General features: G+C 40.9%; 2 protein-coding genes across 3 annotated transcripts; both read left to right on the plus strand.

The window, feature by feature from the left end:
• The first annotated feature begins 380 nt into the window (after nucleotides 1-380).
• slc17a5 (solute carrier family 17 member 5) lies at nucleotides 381-10,670 on the plus strand. Its single transcript, XM_051419708.1, has 11 exons — nucleotides 381-594; nucleotides 2,149-2,345; nucleotides 3,499-3,732; nucleotides 3,963-4,050; nucleotides 4,314-4,400; nucleotides 5,465-5,583; nucleotides 6,446-6,607; nucleotides 6,772-6,904; nucleotides 7,010-7,157; nucleotides 7,618-7,708; nucleotides 8,722-10,670. The coding sequence occupies exons 1-11, from the start codon at nucleotides 510-512 to the stop codon at nucleotides 8,857-8,859; spliced, it is 1,482 nt and encodes a 493-aa protein (XP_051275668.1). The 5' UTR covers nucleotides 381-509; the 3' UTR covers nucleotides 8,860-10,670.
• A 1,432-nt stretch (nucleotides 10,671-12,102) lies between these two features.
• Nucleotides 12,103-17,579, plus strand: eef1a1a (eukaryotic translation elongation factor 1 alpha 1a). 2 transcript variants are annotated; one of them, XM_051419721.1, is made up of 8 exons: nucleotides 12,103-12,209; nucleotides 13,577-13,760; nucleotides 13,895-14,074; nucleotides 14,469-14,765; nucleotides 15,402-15,552; nucleotides 15,762-16,018; nucleotides 16,399-16,633; nucleotides 16,763-17,579. In XM_051419721.1, the coding sequence occupies exons 2-8, from the start codon at nucleotides 13,617-13,619 to the stop codon at nucleotides 16,885-16,887; spliced, it is 1,389 nt and encodes a 462-aa protein (XP_051275681.1). In that variant the 5' UTR covers nucleotides 12,103-12,209; nucleotides 13,577-13,616; the 3' UTR covers nucleotides 16,888-17,579. The 2 variants fall into 2 exon arrangements, with proteins under 2 accessions (XP_051275681.1, XP_051275690.1); XM_051419730.1 differs by having other exon boundaries at nucleotides 12,104-12,209; nucleotides 13,580-13,760.
• Nucleotides 17,580-17,970: the final 391 nt, after the last annotated feature.

Here is a 17,970-nt window from a genome sequence, read left to right on the forward strand (position 1 = left end):
ACATTGTGGTGGTGAGCCATCTGAAGGCCCTTTCTATTTTAGTTTTTATTTTTATTTTAATGGTGCATAATACTAAACAAACTGTCAATTTATCAAGTTAGAACTAAGTAGATGCCACACAGACAGCCTTTATGGGTCTGGGGCCCTGGGGCAGTGAGCCACTCTGACACAATGTCAACAAAGATTCAAACCATGACAAAGGGTTTTTAATAGCATCCCTGTCAGTCAATCGCTAATAAGAAGTCATTAACGGTAATCTGGAAATTAACTTATCAACAACTTGTGTACATCCATATACTCCCATATTGTTTATTCACCTGCAGACAAAACTCAGGGATGTAAACCCTCGTTCTTGCTCCTTACTTCCGGTCCCGTGCTAGTCGTCACGTGACGGCAGTTAGCTCGTGCGGTGTAGTCGCGCTCCGCCGTCCGGAGGCTCCGGTGAGTTTCTGCCGCTGTCCGGTTCAGTCTGTGATGCAGTTGAACAGGTTAGGTTAGTTTACCAGAAAATGGAGCGGTACGAGTCGGACACGGAGGGAGAAGAGCAGGAGACCCCGCTGCTTCACCGGGGACACGAAGACAAAGTCCAGAGAGGTGAAATAAAAACACCAGCAGCAGCTAACTGGCTAACAATAACATTGTCCTGTACATATGTTTCACAGCCGCACCGTTTTCTGCTCTTTCGTTGAGAAGAAGCAGGAGAGCAACGTCCCTCTAATTTATATGTTTTCTGTATTTAAACAGTTTTTACCTTTTGGTGGCTCTTTGTTTACCCAAAGAGGAAACGTGAACGATAATGAACACCTGCACAATATTATGTACGATAATGTAGCTAACAAACAACCTAATAAATGACCAAAGCTCTCACTGTAAACATTGTATTTAACATTAGTTTGAAGCCTCGCTAACATTGCTGCTGTTATTATATAGTGCCATTGTATTGGATCACACTAGAGTGTGTCCGTGTTATTGAGTCCATCTCCTGTGTACCTGCCAATATCCGCAATGAAGCTGATGATATTTACATTGACAGTCACTCTACCACGATTATCAGCTAACTCATTTACACACAGCTTTCCCCTGGAGGGTGCATGGCTCTGTCACCCATGGTAATGGCGCTATAAAGTGGCTTTCAGCAGCATTTTCCACACCTATCCTGTGCTTTCGGACATATGCTGTCATTTTATTTTACCTGAGTCACGAGTGGTCATGAGACAGTCTACCTGAGCTATGAGTCATGCGTACACACCAGTCAGTTAAATCAAAATGCCAGTTAAAATCATGCAAAGAGAGAAACAGTGTTTATTTGTGTAAAAGTGTACCCAGGATTCAGCTGGGCAACTTTGCCTTCTGTTTTGACATATGCCAGTGCCAAAGATACATTTCCACTCTATGCCAATTTAATGGACAATTAAGTAATCTGAATTTAATCCTGATTTCTAGAAATAAGCCTCAGTTTCTGCTAGATTTTTTGCAAGGACACTGGAATTTGTTTTGTCGTTGTCTTTTATATAAAGGCTGAGAGAGAGAAGGTGCTTCCCAGTTTTAACAGTAACAGTGGTTTATATAATGACGGTCATATCTGCATGTAGCTGCACCTTGTGCAAAATCCAGAGGTTTTATTATACTCCAAGTTTAGTTATGAAAATAAATGAGATAAGACAATAAAATAAGATGAATGCATAAAGTACTGAAACAACTACTTCCACTGAATGACAATACATTATTTGGTTATGATTTTAGCGGAAGATTAACATATTGGTCTGTGATCAAGTGAATTTATTAAATGAAAAAATGTGCAGTTTACAGCATGTATTGTTGTTATCTTACGTTTTAAACACTGTGTTCTTTGGCTGCAGTTAGAATAAGTAATAGCCTTCACCTCTAGGAACTTTTTATTATTGATTATTATTATTATGAATGATTAATTAAATGATCAAGAAAATTGTAGATGAATGATTCATAGTTGCACTCAGTGGGTTATTTAGTCAGTAAACCAACAAAAGACCTTGCCTTGCACTGCAACAACACTCACTTCTGAGTATATTACCTAATACATTTTCGATATTGTGTAATTCAACTGTTGCACACATACGATATCATCTGCCAAACAGGTCTCATTATTTCGCTCTCTCCCTCACCCTCTAGCCCCAGCATGCTGTTCATCACGCTATGGCCTGGCACTGCTCTCCTGTTTTGGCTTCTTTGTGGTCTACTCCTTGCGGGTGAACCTGAGTGTGGCCATGGTGGACATGCTTAACAACACCCACCAATCCAACCCCAACCACAGCAGCTCAGTGTGTCCGGCTCATGCCAACCCTTCACGGCCCAAACACAACCACACGGTGAGTGAGAACCTCACTGCAGCTGATTAAGACAAATGATGAAAACTAGCTGATTGTTGAATGTTAGAAAATGCTAGAATCAAATCCACCCCAACTATATAAACAATGACTACCAAAGCTGAAAAATCTAAAAGGTGTAAATCATTTTCAGTAAATAGGGTGTCATTTTCAAATTGTGTGTTAATTAATTAATTAATTAATAAAGACATTTGTTGTTCTATAAAAAATATTTGAATGGTAAAAGAACCCTGGCAATCACACCCAGTACCCATTTCAGACTGAAAAACTTGCGGTCCATGGAACAAACCTCAACATGTCAGGATTATATGAATCAGGTTGACATCCAGTCTTCAGCATTTCGCCAGTCTTGGAAAAAATACCAGAAATGGTATCGTATTTAAACTGGGCACCCATGCTTAGAAACGTCACACTTGACTGAAATCTAATCTGTTTTGACTTACACACTATAATATCAGTAGTTTTATAACATTCACCCCTCCCTCACTGACCTCTGTCAAGGGACCGTGAACGAAACGCTGCTACAATCATCTAGAAGTGCTCTTGCATTACTGTAAGAACATGCAGTTATTTTGTTGGGTTTAGGGCTGCGAATAACGATTATTTTCATTATCCATTATGCTGTTGATAATGTTCTTGATTAATCTATTATCTTTGTGGTCCAGAAAATGTTGGGAAAAGGTTGATCAGTTTCCCAAAGCCCAAAGTTTTGTTTTTTCTACAACCCAAAGTTATTGAGTTTACTGTCATAAAGGACGAAGGAAACCAGAAAATATTCACTTTTCAGAAGCTGAAATCAGTGAATTTGAATGATTAATCTATTATCAAAATAGTTGCAGATTAATTTAATAGTTTACAACTAATCAACTAATCGTTGCTGCTCTAGTCGAGTTAGCTTACCATGCGTTACTATTGACAAGCGGTGCTGTGGACACAATCCACAAGTGAAATCTTGGTCTTGGCCGTGCTAACTGCACTTAAGTGTGTGTTATTGCTTACTTATTAGGAACACAAAGATAGAGAAAAAGCATCAAACAGATGCAACAAATATATAGACGGACTAATGAAAACACATGCACATGTACAGTTATTCAAAACAGTCTCAATTCCTAATATAGTTCTCAATCCCCCACAGGCCAGTGTGTACAACTGGGACTCTGAGACACAGGGCTGGATCTTGGGCTCCTTCTTCTATGGCTACATCCTGACACAGATTCCTGGGGGCTACCTGGCCGGCCGCTATGGACCCAAGTGGCTGATGGGTTTTGGAATCCTTGGAACTGTAATTTTTACGCTGCTCACCCCCGTGGCTGCTGACCTGGGTGCAAGCTACCTTATTGCCGTCAGGGTGCTGGAAGGGATAGGAGAGGTAAGGGGTTTCCGGTAGTTTAATCCTGACATGAAGACAGAATGACCCAGGAAGTAGAGTTGAAATTATTTGTGCAAGCCTGTTTGTACCATGAGCATCAACTGTACTGCAGCCCAATATAAAATGTTGCTAGCAGTATTAAAATGTATCTCCGCGCACATAATCAAATGAGATTTAGAGATGGCTGGATGATTGGTTGTACTTAATCTTCTTTCTGTGTTTGTCTTCAGGGAGTTACATTCCCTGCTATGTACACCATGTGGGCAGCGTGGGCACCACCACTAGAGAGGAGCCGACTGCTCACAATTTCCTACATAGGTAAGACACACACACAAAAATGTAAAATGCCAACACAAAGAAGAATGTCTGACTACAAATCCTGTTTCCATTTATACAAAACAGGGTTAAAATGGTTAAAAACAGTCAATCATAGTCAGACTTTGCCACCTTTTAAATGGCATCATCTCTCACATTATTGTTAGTGTTGACTTGTCACCCTCTGTATATTCATCAGTCAGTAGTTACACTGCACTCAGACGTCTTGTGGGATACAGATTTTTGTATTTTCTCTTCCATTGCAGGAGCCCAGCTGGGGACGGTAATATCTCTTCCTCTGTCTGGTGAAATATGCTTCTACCTGGACTGGACCTACGTCTTCTATATATTTGGTAATACACCTGCTGTGTCACTAGTGGTGTAGGGGTGGGTTTACTTTGTTACTCGTGGCCCACTCCACTACTTCTTTGTAGTGTGGAGTTTGTGGTGCGCCAATATTACCTTAACTTGATGTATCTCATTTTATTTTGATAGTTTGGGAAATGATGAGCTTCACCTAGCACAGTAGCCTGTAAGCATTGTGCTGTATGCCCAAGTACAGCAGTTTTTGCATAGATTGCCATCAAACCAGAGAGAACAGGGTTCACTGCTGCAAGAAAAATGTCACACTTGATCTGCCAATAAGGTGTCACCATCATCATCATGTGACTTTTACTTAAGATGGGCAGAAAGTACATTTTTACTCATGATGATACATTAATGCATTTGTTAGAAAGCCATGAACTTCAAAGAATTCAGGTCATGAAAGCGCTATCATGAATAAGTTATGGGAACTTCACATCATTGCAACACTTTATTGAATTTACATTACAGCTTAGGTTACATCTTGTCTGATTGGGGAAAGTGCACATAATATACTGTCGAGTGAAGTTGCTGCCAATAGTACATAATACAAAAAAGCAGCTCTTGCATAGTTCTCTGACCTCAAGTGGCCTCTCCATTGATTAGTCACAGGCTATGATGTTTTTCTGCTCTTCACTGCTCTTTTTAAACTTCAGACAAGCTGTTTCCAGTGTCTGTTCCTTTCTTCCTCTTTGTTCTGTGGAAATGATGACTTAGCGAATTGAGGAAGAAAATGTGCATACAGACTGAGCCACTGAAGAAGTCCTACTTTATTTACTTGCTTGGTGAATTACTGCCACTACTGATAATTTAACTCCATTTCTAAACCACTGGACAGAAGTCAGATACAAGTGTCAACAAATTATTCTCAGTGGATACAGAAGGAGAGGTAATGAGCTGAGTTCAGTTTCAGGAAACAGAATCATCATAATCCATGCATCTGTGGACTACAATCAATCTGTAATGTGTTGAGGGATTTATGCTGGACAATTTGTAGGACACAACTGTCGATCTGTGGTAGAATGAGAGCTCACTTGCTTGTTTGTGTGTCCAGGTGCTGTTGGCTTGGTGTGGTTCGTCTTGTGGACCTTTCTCGTCTTTGACAGTCCAAACACTCACCCACGGATATCAGAGCGGGAGAGAATCTACATCACCACCTCACTCAAGAACGAGGTAATGCCAGAAACCACACTATGTCTTCAATTAAAAAACAATAAATGATGTTTCATACGTTTGTGGAAATATGTTTTTAATTCATCTTATATCACTGGTTTATGTAAGTCTACTATCTCAAACATTTTTCCAAGAGAAAAAGTCACAATTATAAATTCCAAAAAGATGGTTTAGAGCAGTTTTTTTTTTTTTAATGCTAGTCAATATACAGACGGGTATAAAATGTTTAAATGTGTAACAAATAATAAACACTCCAAGAAAGTTTAATGTTTAACATAGACAGAAAGGCCAAGTGTTGTAATAACATGTAATCCCTAATTAGCATTCTGACATATGATGTACAGTTATTTTTTTGCTAAGACAGTTGCCGCAGAGTGCTTGCAGGCATTTCCGGTACAGTACAGTTCAGATACTAATGTTACATCATCACAGTGTATTGCCGCATTGTATTCTTATCTGTCTTACTCAGCTGTTAGGTGACAATGCTTACCATTACTCTGCAGTTTATTATGACATTCAGAAGCGTTCCTGAAATATTCATATTGATTGTGAATGCTAATTACTCAGGTTAATCATTTCTACATTACTACTACTACAGATTAAAACAGACTTATTATTTATTCAGGGGGAATTAAGTTAAAACACATGTTATTGGTTCAACAGAAGTTATTTTTGCATGTATTTGATGGAAACTACTCACACAGCTGAACAAAGTTTCAGACTACTTCTAAGTCATAAGTACAGAAGACCACAATAAACATTTAGGTAGTTATTGCTGACTATCAGTTTTTAATAGTGGATACAATAATCGAGAACTCCCTAATCAATCTATTCCCTTTTTTCCACTTCCTGTGTGTCCCAGCTGTCCACCTCAGCAGGCTTCATCCCCTGGCGAGCCATAGTCACGTCCACACCGTTGTGGGCCATCGTAGTGGCGCACTTCTCCTACAACTGGACCTTCTACACCCTCCTCACCCTGCTGCCAACCTACATGAATAACATACTGGGCTTCAGCATACAGGAGGTGAAGTCAACATCACATACAGGCATAAGAAACATCATAAAGTGAAAAGAAACCAAACTGTAATGTTTAGTGTATTCCTGAATCAAAAATCATTTCTACTCACTGGTGCTATGTGTATAATAACTATATAAACACGTGGTTTTGTTTCTGTGTGTCCACAATAGAACGGTATGCTGTCAGCTCTTCCTTACATGGGCTGCGCTGTGATGGCTGTGCTGAGTGGTCAGCTTGCCGATTACCTGCGGGAAACCTGCCTCTACCCCACAGTCCGTGTCAGGAAGTCCTTCTCCCTTATCGGTAAGAAACGGCCACATCACACAACCGACTCCAGACTCTTGTCACGGGACTTCCAATACACCGCGGTCTGCAACTTCTGAGGATGTTATTGTTTCTGTTCTGTAGGCATGATCGGGCCAGCTGTGTTCCTGGTGGCAGCAGGATATACAGGATGTAATTACACCCTGGCTGTGACCTTCCTCACCATCTCCTCCTCTCTGGGCGGGGTGTCGGCCTCCGGCTTCAACATCAACCACCTTGACATTGCTCCTTCGTAAGAATTACCAAGTTCTATGACCAAAATAATCTAATAATAGTGAGTTCGTGCTCATGAAAACCAAACCTGAAAGTTTAAAATGAAAAACCAAATAATTTTTGTAATTCCATCCTCTTTAGAATAACTCTTTTTGAGGTAAGAAAAGGATGACTTTAGAAGTATGGTGCTTTTCCTTGCGTGTTAACCGCCATTCTGGTGTTTTTGTGGAGGATATTATTATTTCTTGTAGCCGTAAGAAGCTAGAATTATAAATACTGATAGAGTGCAGGAATATGTATTCATATGCATACATGCAGACAGCTTTGACAGTACTTTGTGAAAACCTCAAACATGTCCATGTTTAAGTAGATTACGTTCATTCAAGTGAAAGCTGTTAAGTTGTAAGCCGTGGTATCTCCACTCAACACTGTAGTGGGTTTAACGGGTTAATAAATACTCTGTGTGCTTGTGTTTGTAGGTATGCTGGTATTCTCCTGGGTATCACCAACACCTTTGCCACCATTCCTGGCATGGTGGGACCAGTCATAGCAAGATTACTCACCAAACATGTAAGAAACAGATCCACTTTGTCCTTGTTGTTAGTATTATATGTAGTATGCTGCTGCTTACAGCGGTCACTCTGGGTGTCCTGACCTCCTGTGTCCCTGGCTAAACAGATGGTATCCTTACTTTGGCTTGATGCTCCATTTCCTGTCTTAATTGGTTTAGTCAGTACAGGATTAGCATGTTAACAATTGGCCACCAGGGGGCATCCATAGACCTTAATAAAAAAGCAATGCAGTCATACCCAAACATTAACCTTGCTACTTGTTTAATTATTCTCTTATCTTTAAAGAGGTTAGCATACAGTGCAGTTTGATTGTCCTTTACAGTTCCTGAAACATCATTTACCTGGATTCTCAAAACACAATGGGAATATCAGACTCCATGTGGCCACTGCTGCTGTAATATGAAGCATTTCAGTAGTGGAGATTACAGATTTTGCCCTTGGGCCATGGCTACGATGACAAACAATTTATTAATCAAATAACCAAATGGTGTCATCATTCAGATGATCAACAATGGCGCCAGGTAAAGATTAACCAAATTAACCAATCACATCATCTTTCAAAGTATTTAAACATGAAAAAAGCTGATGATTGTCTCGCAAATGAGTATTCTGCCTTTTGGATAGTATTGGCATACAGTACTGTTTCAATTCAAACTTCTGTTAGATTATTAACAAGGAGAAATTCTGTTTCAGGTACAGATGACACCAAATATAACCTTTGGGATGATTGTAATTCAGTTTTTCCTCTTTAAGATGCACTATTAGCATTTTGTCATTGAGAGAATGTAAGGTTTAAAATACATTTACATACATTTCTAACCCTAACCTCCAGGTTTTCCTTTGCTAAACCAGGAAATAACAATCTGTAAATCAATGATCCTGTGAAAATGTTTCAGAGAATGCACAGGATAGTGAGCTAAATTATTAATGATGCACTAGTCTAATGAGGGCTAAACCCTTCTTTAAAAATGATATTATATTTCAACACTAACTGTGCTGACTGTCCTTTAGAACACCATAGAAGAATGGCAGGCTGTTTTCTACATCGCAGCTGCCATCAACCTGTTTGGAGCCGTGTTCTACACCGTGTTCGGCCAAGGAACGGTGCAGCCCTGGGCCGTCCACACATCCTTCTCTCATGGAGACTGAGGCCGAAGACACGTCCACCTCACAAATCTGAATTATCGAATGGACAAGTCTCAGTCATGGGCTTATTTAACGGGTAATGCCAGCGAGAGATGTTCTAGCCGAGCTGATAATTCTCAAAGCACGGCAAACTAACTGAGTAACAGCCATATTAGCCTCAAGGATGTTCTTTACTGTGACTGCGGGGACTCAAAAGTCTGTTTTCAGATAAAGCTACAGTCACAGCAATGAACAAAGAAGACCACAATTTTAGTAAAGGTTAAATTAGGAGGCAGAAATAATGATTGAGCGGAGGAATCAACCGCAGTATGCATCTCAAAGAAGTATCAGAGGATGCTGTTACTATGCTAGCCAGTTAGCTACATGTAGCTAAATGGCTAGTTTAAACCTTAAAAGTCAGCTAGGCTAAGCTTGCTTAAATAACCACATGCTAGCTAAGCCTTCTCAACTGTCAAGAATGAAGTCTACCATAGTAAATGAGCTATAAAAGATTATCCCAATGTTGTCCCTTCTGGAGTTCTGGTTCGACGGTTAACTCTCAGCTCACTTGTTATTTCTGCCTCCAGAGCACTTTACTATTACAAGAATTTATTTTACCCTAGAACTCGACAAGTAAACCCTCTTGATTTTTATTGCCATGGTAGAAGTCTACACTCTTAAAAGGATGTTTTCTTTCACTTGTGTATGTTAAATTTGGGATAACACAAAATGTGCTACTCTGCAAACCAAAACTAAGTGCCAGTAGTAGTTCATAAGTGTGTCAAAGGTTTGCCCCAAAATCCCAAACCACACGCACACATTTGATCATCTTTTTTGAGAGAATGTTGTGACTGCACTGCACGCACAAACACTTGTTTTGGGGGAAATTGCCTTATAGAGAAGTCTCCTTAAAATAATTTTAAAGCTCTTTGTCTTTCATGTGATTTTTGTATTTACTTGTCATATGGTGCAGTTAAGGGAATTTATGTAATGTACAATATGTATTGTCTTTTCGGGTTATGCCCACCAGGCACCTCTGTTATTTTATGTAGCAGCCCTTCAATAATGCATATTGAAAGCATGGGTCATGATATTTTAACACTAATTCTAAAGAAGGGAAAGTGAAAGTGCTTTTAAGAGCTTCCTGGTGGACACAGCCTTGTTTTATTCACAGGATTTGCACTTTGTGTGTCAATTCTCAGGTATCTTATGTCTTACAAGAATTGAAAAGGATGTTCAATTACTTTTTACAGTTTGATTAATCTACCAACTTTAAGTGTCATCTGAATTAGACCCTATTGTAAAATTATTTCAAATAGCACATTTATCAACTCAAAATACTGTAGTCACCATGACGGGTGGTAATTCTTAGTCTTTTAATTGATGTGACCAGCTAATTAAATCATATCATCCATAGAGTTTACACTGTGTACTTCACATGTATATGATAGTGTATGTAACTTTTCCCTTTATACATAATGACTATAAAGGGGTAAATCAAAACCAAGCCATAAGGGAAACATTTAGTCTTGGTTGTAATTTCTGTCAACAAGTAGCATCATCATCCCAATACAAGGTGTACTGCACTTGTGCCTTATTATGGAGCTCAAACGGGGTCAGACTCATTCCTTTCACCAAGGATTCATTTTGTTACTGCTTTTTATTATTTCATCTATAAATTAGTGTCTATATACAGAGAATAATGGGACCGTTATACACACACTGTACTGAAAGGGTAATCATTGTAAATCAACCTGGAAGCATTCCAGAAAATGTCTTAAATTGCTGTCATGTATTGTAAATACTTCATCATATACAGCTATGCTTAAATCTAATATTGTGTTGGGTTATTATTTCATTATACAGGCTCTGTCACAGCTTTCAATTAACTAAAGGAACAATGTGTTATTTTATTATTGCAGTTCGAATTACTTCCACTACTGCTGCAGGGTCTCTGATGAAAAAGTGCAACTGAAGATCAATCTTCAACTAATCTGGACTATGGACACACACACACACACACACACACACATGTATGTGTGTGTGTATATGTATATATATATATATATATATATATATATATATATATATATATATATTTCATCTTACTCATGTAAAGAGGGGCAAACCTACATACTAGCCTTGTGCAACTCCTTATTTATGGAGTAAAATCCACTTAAATGAACTACTGAAGTAGTTCTTTTTGTTGTTTTTAAAAAATATATTTTGAATGACGTATCACACTGTAATAAAGTAAGCCCAAGTGCTTCACACTAACAAATATGGTTTGACGTTGGGCTAGGAAAAGATTATTGACACAGACTCAGAAACAGCAGAGATGGAGACCATAAATAAGAACAAATAAAAGATAACAGTTGTCCCAGGACGCACAGTTAAAGGTTTCACTTTTCACCCTGTTGGTATTAACCTCATCACACACAGTTATCCAATTCTGTATCATAAATCATATCCACAAACCAAGATATTCTCATATGGGCTACTACTAGGAAAAGCACTATCTCACTGAATGCAGATCCATCTTTAGAAATCCATGATATGATAACGTTGGACACATGTCACCACTGCTAAAAAGATGTACAGTATCCTGATGTCATAATAAAATGTATCCGGATCAGAAGAGGCTCCTTCATGACACAACATTTCACACTATGTTTACTCGGAGATTGCTCTCCTTTCACATGTGCCCCTCCTGCTGTTCCTCAGCAGCTCTGCACACTGTGATAAATAGCAGACAGGCCTGCAGACAGACGCTCTGGAAAGAAGTCAAGGCGATCGGGGTTAATTTTAATCCAACTAGGGAGCGTCTGGAAAGGTGAGCGGCTCCGCCTGCCGCGCGTCCCCCATCTGATTCAAACAGACCACATCAACTAACACACTTCTCTGGAACAAAGACCAAAACTTATATTCCACCAAAACTATACATGTCCGACCCCATTGCTGGATTTTTAGCGCTACTTTATTCCCCTCGGATACTTTCCCACAGCGCACACTGCTGCACACAAAACAGCCGCCAACAAAAGCACGAGTCTTTAAGGGTCATGCATGCATCGACTCCTTGCAAATGTTAATACGGACTGGGTGACCGCGTTGATTATATCGTCTTCGATATTTAGTGAGGAAACTGAATGGAGCACCAAACGGCGTCGTGTCCGATAATGGATGCTTTGCCGATTGCTGTGTCCTATGATAAACTCGCTTACGGAAACTCTCCTGGTCCCTCGTTGTGATGCTGTACAGCAGCGGATGCGCGCTATTACGCAACAACCCCCCCCCCTCCTGTCCTGTCCGCTAAAACCGGATCAGCGTCTCTCCTCTCCGGTCCTGCACCCAACCTGACACCGGCCAGCACTCAGGTACGACATAGTGGATGAAATTATACATGGAGGGGGGGATTTCGTGTTGGATGCTATCAGGGAAAGTGAATGAACGTTTTGTTTTGGCGGCTCAGTCTCCGGGCTGCGCTTTGGGAATATTGTTGTGGTGCAGAAAAGAGGGCAGGTTAATACGCATCCCAGCGCCAGTAAGCGGGCAGATGATAGAACATGGCGGAGGGCTGACATTTCCGTTAAACCCTTCTAACTTTAGATATTACCGCAGTAGCTGTGCTAGTTTTTATTAACTGCCCGCTGTTGTTATCATCTTTTGTACTTTAAAGCGCACTGCGGCAGCTGTAGTGACGTTATATAGGAGGGATGAGTTAAATACGCGCATGTTAAATGGTTGTCTGTCCTGGCAACGAGTTCACCTGAACAAGTCTGGCCAGATCAAGTAGAGGGATTCATGTTACAGTTGGGATTAAAGCTACTGGCCTCTTCTACCTGCTGCAAACTACATTCAGATCAAATAAACCTTCACTCACTCGGATCATTTAAAAGAAGACTTTGAAGTGCGTGTGTGACTTCTTGTATTCAAGGTTATCACCATAACACTCCTGCAGAGTTAACAACAGTGTGTGCTCTCCCCTGCACTAACCTGTGTGTATTGCACTGCAGTGTCTGACAAATGGCTGCTGCACTATCAGTGGATTGGACCTGACAAAATGGTGGGTTCTGGCTCGGAGGGGAGCTGTGGTTAAGTCTGTGGATGGTGCTGTGAAACACCAGAGCCTTGTTGTTTTGATGTGTCATGTGCACAGCAGAGCGGCTGGGGACAGGGGAGCAGGCTGGATGTGAAAGAGGAGAACAGGGGTGTGGATGGATGGAGGGATAGAGAGTAGGAGGGGCAGAGGGTTTCATACTTGGCGCAGTTCAGTGGCCACTGATCCGATTCCTAATCTTCTGAGAAACACCATTTAAGAAAACATCTATTGGCAGTCAGGGGCCGTCATTGTCAGTAACCACATGTAAACATATCCATAAAGCAGCAGACAATACAGTCAGTGTAAGGGTTGATGAACTAAAGAAAAAGGATTCATGTCTCTTTTCTCGTGCAGCATTTCTGCGCCAGTCACTTGAGAAGGCATTAGCACTCTACTAGTGTTTTTATCCCCAGTGCTGCAATACATTTGCTGAATCTCTGGCTGTGTGATCTTGCGAAGCCCAATCAACCCGACAGTGTTAAAGGACCAAATTCATCGACTCTCTAGCCGTAACAAATTATTGCTGCTCACAAAACCTTTCAATACCTGTCAATCACAATAACTAATGCAATAATAATAATGTCTGTTTCCCGCCTGGCAAACCACCTGTATCCCATACTAACTGTAATTTACTGTTTTTAGCAGACGGACTGTTTCGTGACTTTAGCCAGCTCCAGTCACCATGGGAAAGGAGAAACTCCACATCAACATTGTCGTGATCGGCCATGTGGACTCTGGCAAGTCCACCACCACGGGCCACCTCATCTACAAGTGTGGGGGCATAGACAAGAGAACCATTGAGAAGTTTGAAAAGGAAGCTGCCGAGGTAAGGGGATACAGGCAAGAGGAAGACGCCATCTTGAATGAACTGTCTTTCCTCAAGATCAGGACGCCACTGCCGCAACCATAACATGAAAGCCATACCAACCATGAATAAATGATCTGTTACTTATTTCTCAGATGGGGAAGGGGTCGTTTAAGTATGCCTGGGTGCTGGACAAGCTGAAGGCAGAAAGGGAGCGTGGGATTACCATCGACATCTCACTCTGGAAGTTTGAAACCAGCAAGTACTATGTGACCATCATCGATGCCCCGGGTCATAGGGACTTCATCAAGAACATGATCACTGGGACCTCCCAGGTCTGTAACATGAGGATGTGAAGCCATTCTGTGTGCATAGTTGTTGGGTCTTATTGTAAGCCTCTTTGAGAAAGGTTGACTCTCATCTATAATGACTTGTCCTGAGGGTAAAAGTAGAACAGGCTAATATTCCTGTGTAAATAACATTAAAAGTGTCTATGTACGTCATAATAAACAGCATCCAAGTTCAAGTTCATATTATTGTTAATTATGCCCCCTCAGAACTCCTAAAACAAGATCTAATCGACTTCATAACTTTTAATTGTGTAGGAGATGACTCACCTCAACTTAATTATTACAAATACACAATAAACTTTGAATCATAAATTAATGAGGGCAATGGTCATAGGTGCTTTTCACCACCAGTACTAATGTTTCATCTTTGCATCTTCAGGCAGATTGTGCTGTGCTGATTGTGGCGGCTGGTGTGGGAGAGTTTGAGGCAGGTATTTCCAAGAACGGACAGACCCGTGAGCATGCCCTCCTGGCCTACACTCTGGGAGTAAAGCAGCTCATTGTGGGCATCAACAAGATGGACTCCACCGAGCCGAACTACAGCCAGAAGCGTTACGAGGAAATTGTGAAGGAAGTGAGCACCTACATCAAGAAGATTGGCTACAATCCTGACACCGTTGCCTTCGTACCGATTTCAGGCTGGAATGGAGACAACATGCTCGAGCCCAGCCCCAATGTACGTAGAACACATGAATGCAAATGCTACAGAAACATACCAGACATACGCAGCCTTGAATTTGAATACTAATTTGCATGGCTGCTGCTAGGGATGGAGCTCAAAGACTAACCAGTTGTGACTGTTGGTCCAACTCAATCAGAGCAGCTAAAGAGTAATACTTTTTCCCTTTGCCTTGCAATAGACCTTTTTTCACAGCAGCCATTTTGACATTAAAAAATAGGGTCAAGTGTTACCAATGATACTACTAGGTTCTGTTCCATTAAGAGTAGCAGAGGGTTTCCAGTGAGCCAACATGCACAATAGCTGTACCATCGGAACCTCAATTAGTATCATTGGTAACACCTGTCTTTACCCTACTTTTTCATGTCAAAAAAGGTGCTGTGAAAAAGGTCTATTACCTTATGAGTGCCCTTGTGCTAGGTATTTAAAGCAGCTCTATGCAACTATTACTCAACAACGACTACTCTGGCCACAAGTGGCCATTACAAGATCATTGTAAATGCTAAAAAGTAATGTAAAAACAGCACAAGTATAGAAAAGCCATTAAAGCAGATAAAAAGACCAATCAGTTGTCTTCTATTATGATCATAAGCTTAACAACTATTAACAATAATTATATAATATGCTCTCCAGATGACATGGTTTAAGGGGTGGAAGATCAATAGAAAAGAAGGCAATGCATCTGGGACCACACTATTGGAGGCTCTGGATGCCATCCAGCCCCCCACCCGTCCAACAGACAAACCTCTACGTCTACCCCTGCAGGATGTCTACAAGATTGGAGGCATGTAGTGATGTCACAGATCAGTAGGAATAGGGTTATTGTGACATAGAGCCTTGAAACATGGCATATGAAACACCTCTTGGTCAAAACAGCAGAGTTTTGCTTCAGTAGTTTTCAGTAGCAGTTGTCTTGAGTATAGTTCAGAACTATCTTTATGTCCCCTTCAATGCCCTCACATTAGATGTTCTCTGTGCCGAACCTCTTCTCAGGTATTGGAACAGTGCCAGTAGGCCGCGTGGAAACGGGCGTACTGAAGCCTGGCATGGTGGTGACCTTTGCCCCTGTCAATGTGACTACTGAAGTGAAGTCTGTGGAGATGCACCATGAGGCACTGACTGAGGCCCTCCCTGGCGACAACGTGGGCTTTAACGTCAAGAATGTGTCAGTCAAAGACATTCGCCGTGGCAATGTGGCTGGCGATAGCAAGAACGACCCACCGCTGGAAGCTGCCAACTTCACTGCTCAGGTAGACACTGCAAGGGACCTATTTATAGAAATTAAACAGGAGCATGATTTAATACAGTCAGATCCTTATTAAAACAGACATATTTATATTCTTGAGGAATATCTGTTATAAAATCCATTTTGATGCTTCATATCAAATCTCACTTTAAACGCTATGACATTTGGATTGTCAAACTGCAAGTTTGTCAAAGTTTATAACACACAACAAGATACTCAGTCAATGTAGGTCTGTCTTTTTTTTTGACACCTTCCTTCTGTGTCACTCTAAACTAATCCTAGCAATAGTCACTAATCAAGCAGACGGACGAGTGCTGTCATTTCTTTCACAGGAAGGAAATAATCTTTCTATCATGCCATCCATGTTGTCTCTTTGCTTTGTAGGTGATCATCCTTAATCACCCTGGCCAGATCAGTGCTGGCTATGCTCCTGTGCTGGACTGTCACACAGCTCACATCGCCTGCAAGTTTGCAGAGCTCAAGGAAAAGATAGATCGCCGTTCTGGCAAGAAGCTGGAGGACAACCCCAAATCCCTCAAGTCTGGAGATGCTGCCATTGTGGATATGATTCCTGGCAAGCCCATGTGTGTTGAGAGCTTCTCTGAGTACCCTCCACTTGGTAAGTTTAGAGGATTTGTTGAATTTCAACAGCTTCCCAACACACTTTTTCAGGCTTTGTGACACCACAGTAAGTCATACCAGATGAAAGCATCACCTAAAATATTAATCTTTACTCTATACCTTGCAGGTCGTTTTGCAGTCCGTGACATGCGTCAGACTGTGGCCGTTGGTGTGATTAAGGGCGTGGAGAAGAAGGTCGCCACCACTGGTAAAGTTACCAAGTCTGCCCAGAAGGCCCAGAGGAACAAATGAATGTTGTGCTACTCTGCCGACCCCAAGGTCTCCCAGGGCAGGACATCGGTCATCCAACTTCATTCTACAATTGGCTGCTTCAACTCAATAATCAAAGACTGGTTAATCATCACAATGCATCGCAAAAGCATTCGAAGGAAAGAAGAACATTTAGATCTGAAGTCCTTGAGGCAGCACTCCTGACTCCATTTCAGTGGTTAGATTACCATTACGTAGAATTTTAATATCAAACAGGTAGTTTTAAATGTACATTGTTGATTCGGTTCATGGCAATACTTTTCTGTAATATTGATATTGAGACATTGTAAAATTAGAGGTACCTAAATGTATCACCTCTCTAGCTCTGTGGAGGGCAGATACTGGTCACTTTACATGGTACATGTTGTCTTGCTTTTAGTGTTTGTTTGCAACTACATGGTGCTCTGTAGGAGCCTAGAAGTTAAACTATGTTCTTCTGAGTAGTAGATTAGTAGTGTTTTATTGTGTTTAAGCTTAAAGCACCTAAAACAAATGGTCCAAATGTTTCCTTGCCGAGGGACTCAGGTAGGCCAGCTGTTGATTCTTAAGACACTTTGATTGGCATTTTGCTAACTTTGCACTTGCACTGAAGAAGCTTAAATTGGCATAAGCTACTGCACCTTACTGTAAGATGGCATGAGCCTCTTTGCGACATTAAACATGTTTCAACCAAAGTTACGGGTTTCGGTCTTTAGTCATTTTTTCGGAATGTGCTACAAAGAAGTGATGGGGCAGCAGATGCCCTGAACTTTCCAATCCTATAAGACAAGTCTGACGCAGTACACACTTTTCTCCACAAGATGTAGCTATTGGCATAAAAATAAAGTAGGAACTGTCAATGACAAAACTCAGTTCTACAATCTTATCATGGGACACAAAATGTCTTCATATCAGTTCTTCTCAAAAGTCAGCCTGCCAAAATATTTTTTGTTTTACCTGTAGTGCTTTTTATCATTTCAAAAGTGAGTTGCTGGCTTTTGGAAATATCAGCTTTAGAGGTGTCTGCTTTTTCTCTGATGTAATGGAAGCAGATGGCACTTGGCTCTTGCTGTTCACAGTGCTCAA

Source organism: Dicentrarchus labrax, unplaced genomic scaffold (assembly GCF_905237075.1).
Source record: "Dicentrarchus labrax unplaced genomic scaffold, dlabrax2021, whole genome shotgun sequence".
NCBI lineage: Eukaryota > Metazoa > Chordata > Actinopteri > Moronidae > Dicentrarchus > Dicentrarchus labrax.

Coding starts and splice junctions, on each gene's coding strand:
- slc17a5 (XM_051419708.1), top strand. CDS start 510: ATGGAGCGGTACGAGTCGGACACGGAGGGAGAAGAGCAGGAGACCCCG. Junction 3,733..3,962: donor TGCTGGAAGGGATAGGAGAG/GTAAGGGGTTTC, acceptor GTTTGTCTTCAG/GGAGTTACATTCCCTGCTAT. Junction 6,608..6,771: donor TGGGCTTCAGCATACAGGAG/GTGAAGTCAACA, acceptor TGTCCACAATAG/AACGGTATGCTGTCAGCTCT.
- eef1a1a (XM_051419721.1), top strand. CDS start 13,617: ATGGGAAAGGAGAAACTCCACATCAACATTGTCGTGATCGGCCATGTG. Junction 16,019..16,398: donor CTGCCAACTTCACTGCTCAG/GTAGACACTGCA, acceptor TTTGCTTTGTAG/GTGATCATCCTTAATCACCC. Junction 16,634..16,762: donor CTCTGAGTACCCTCCACTTG/GTAAGTTTAGAG, acceptor TATACCTTGCAG/GTCGTTTTGCAGTCCGTGAC.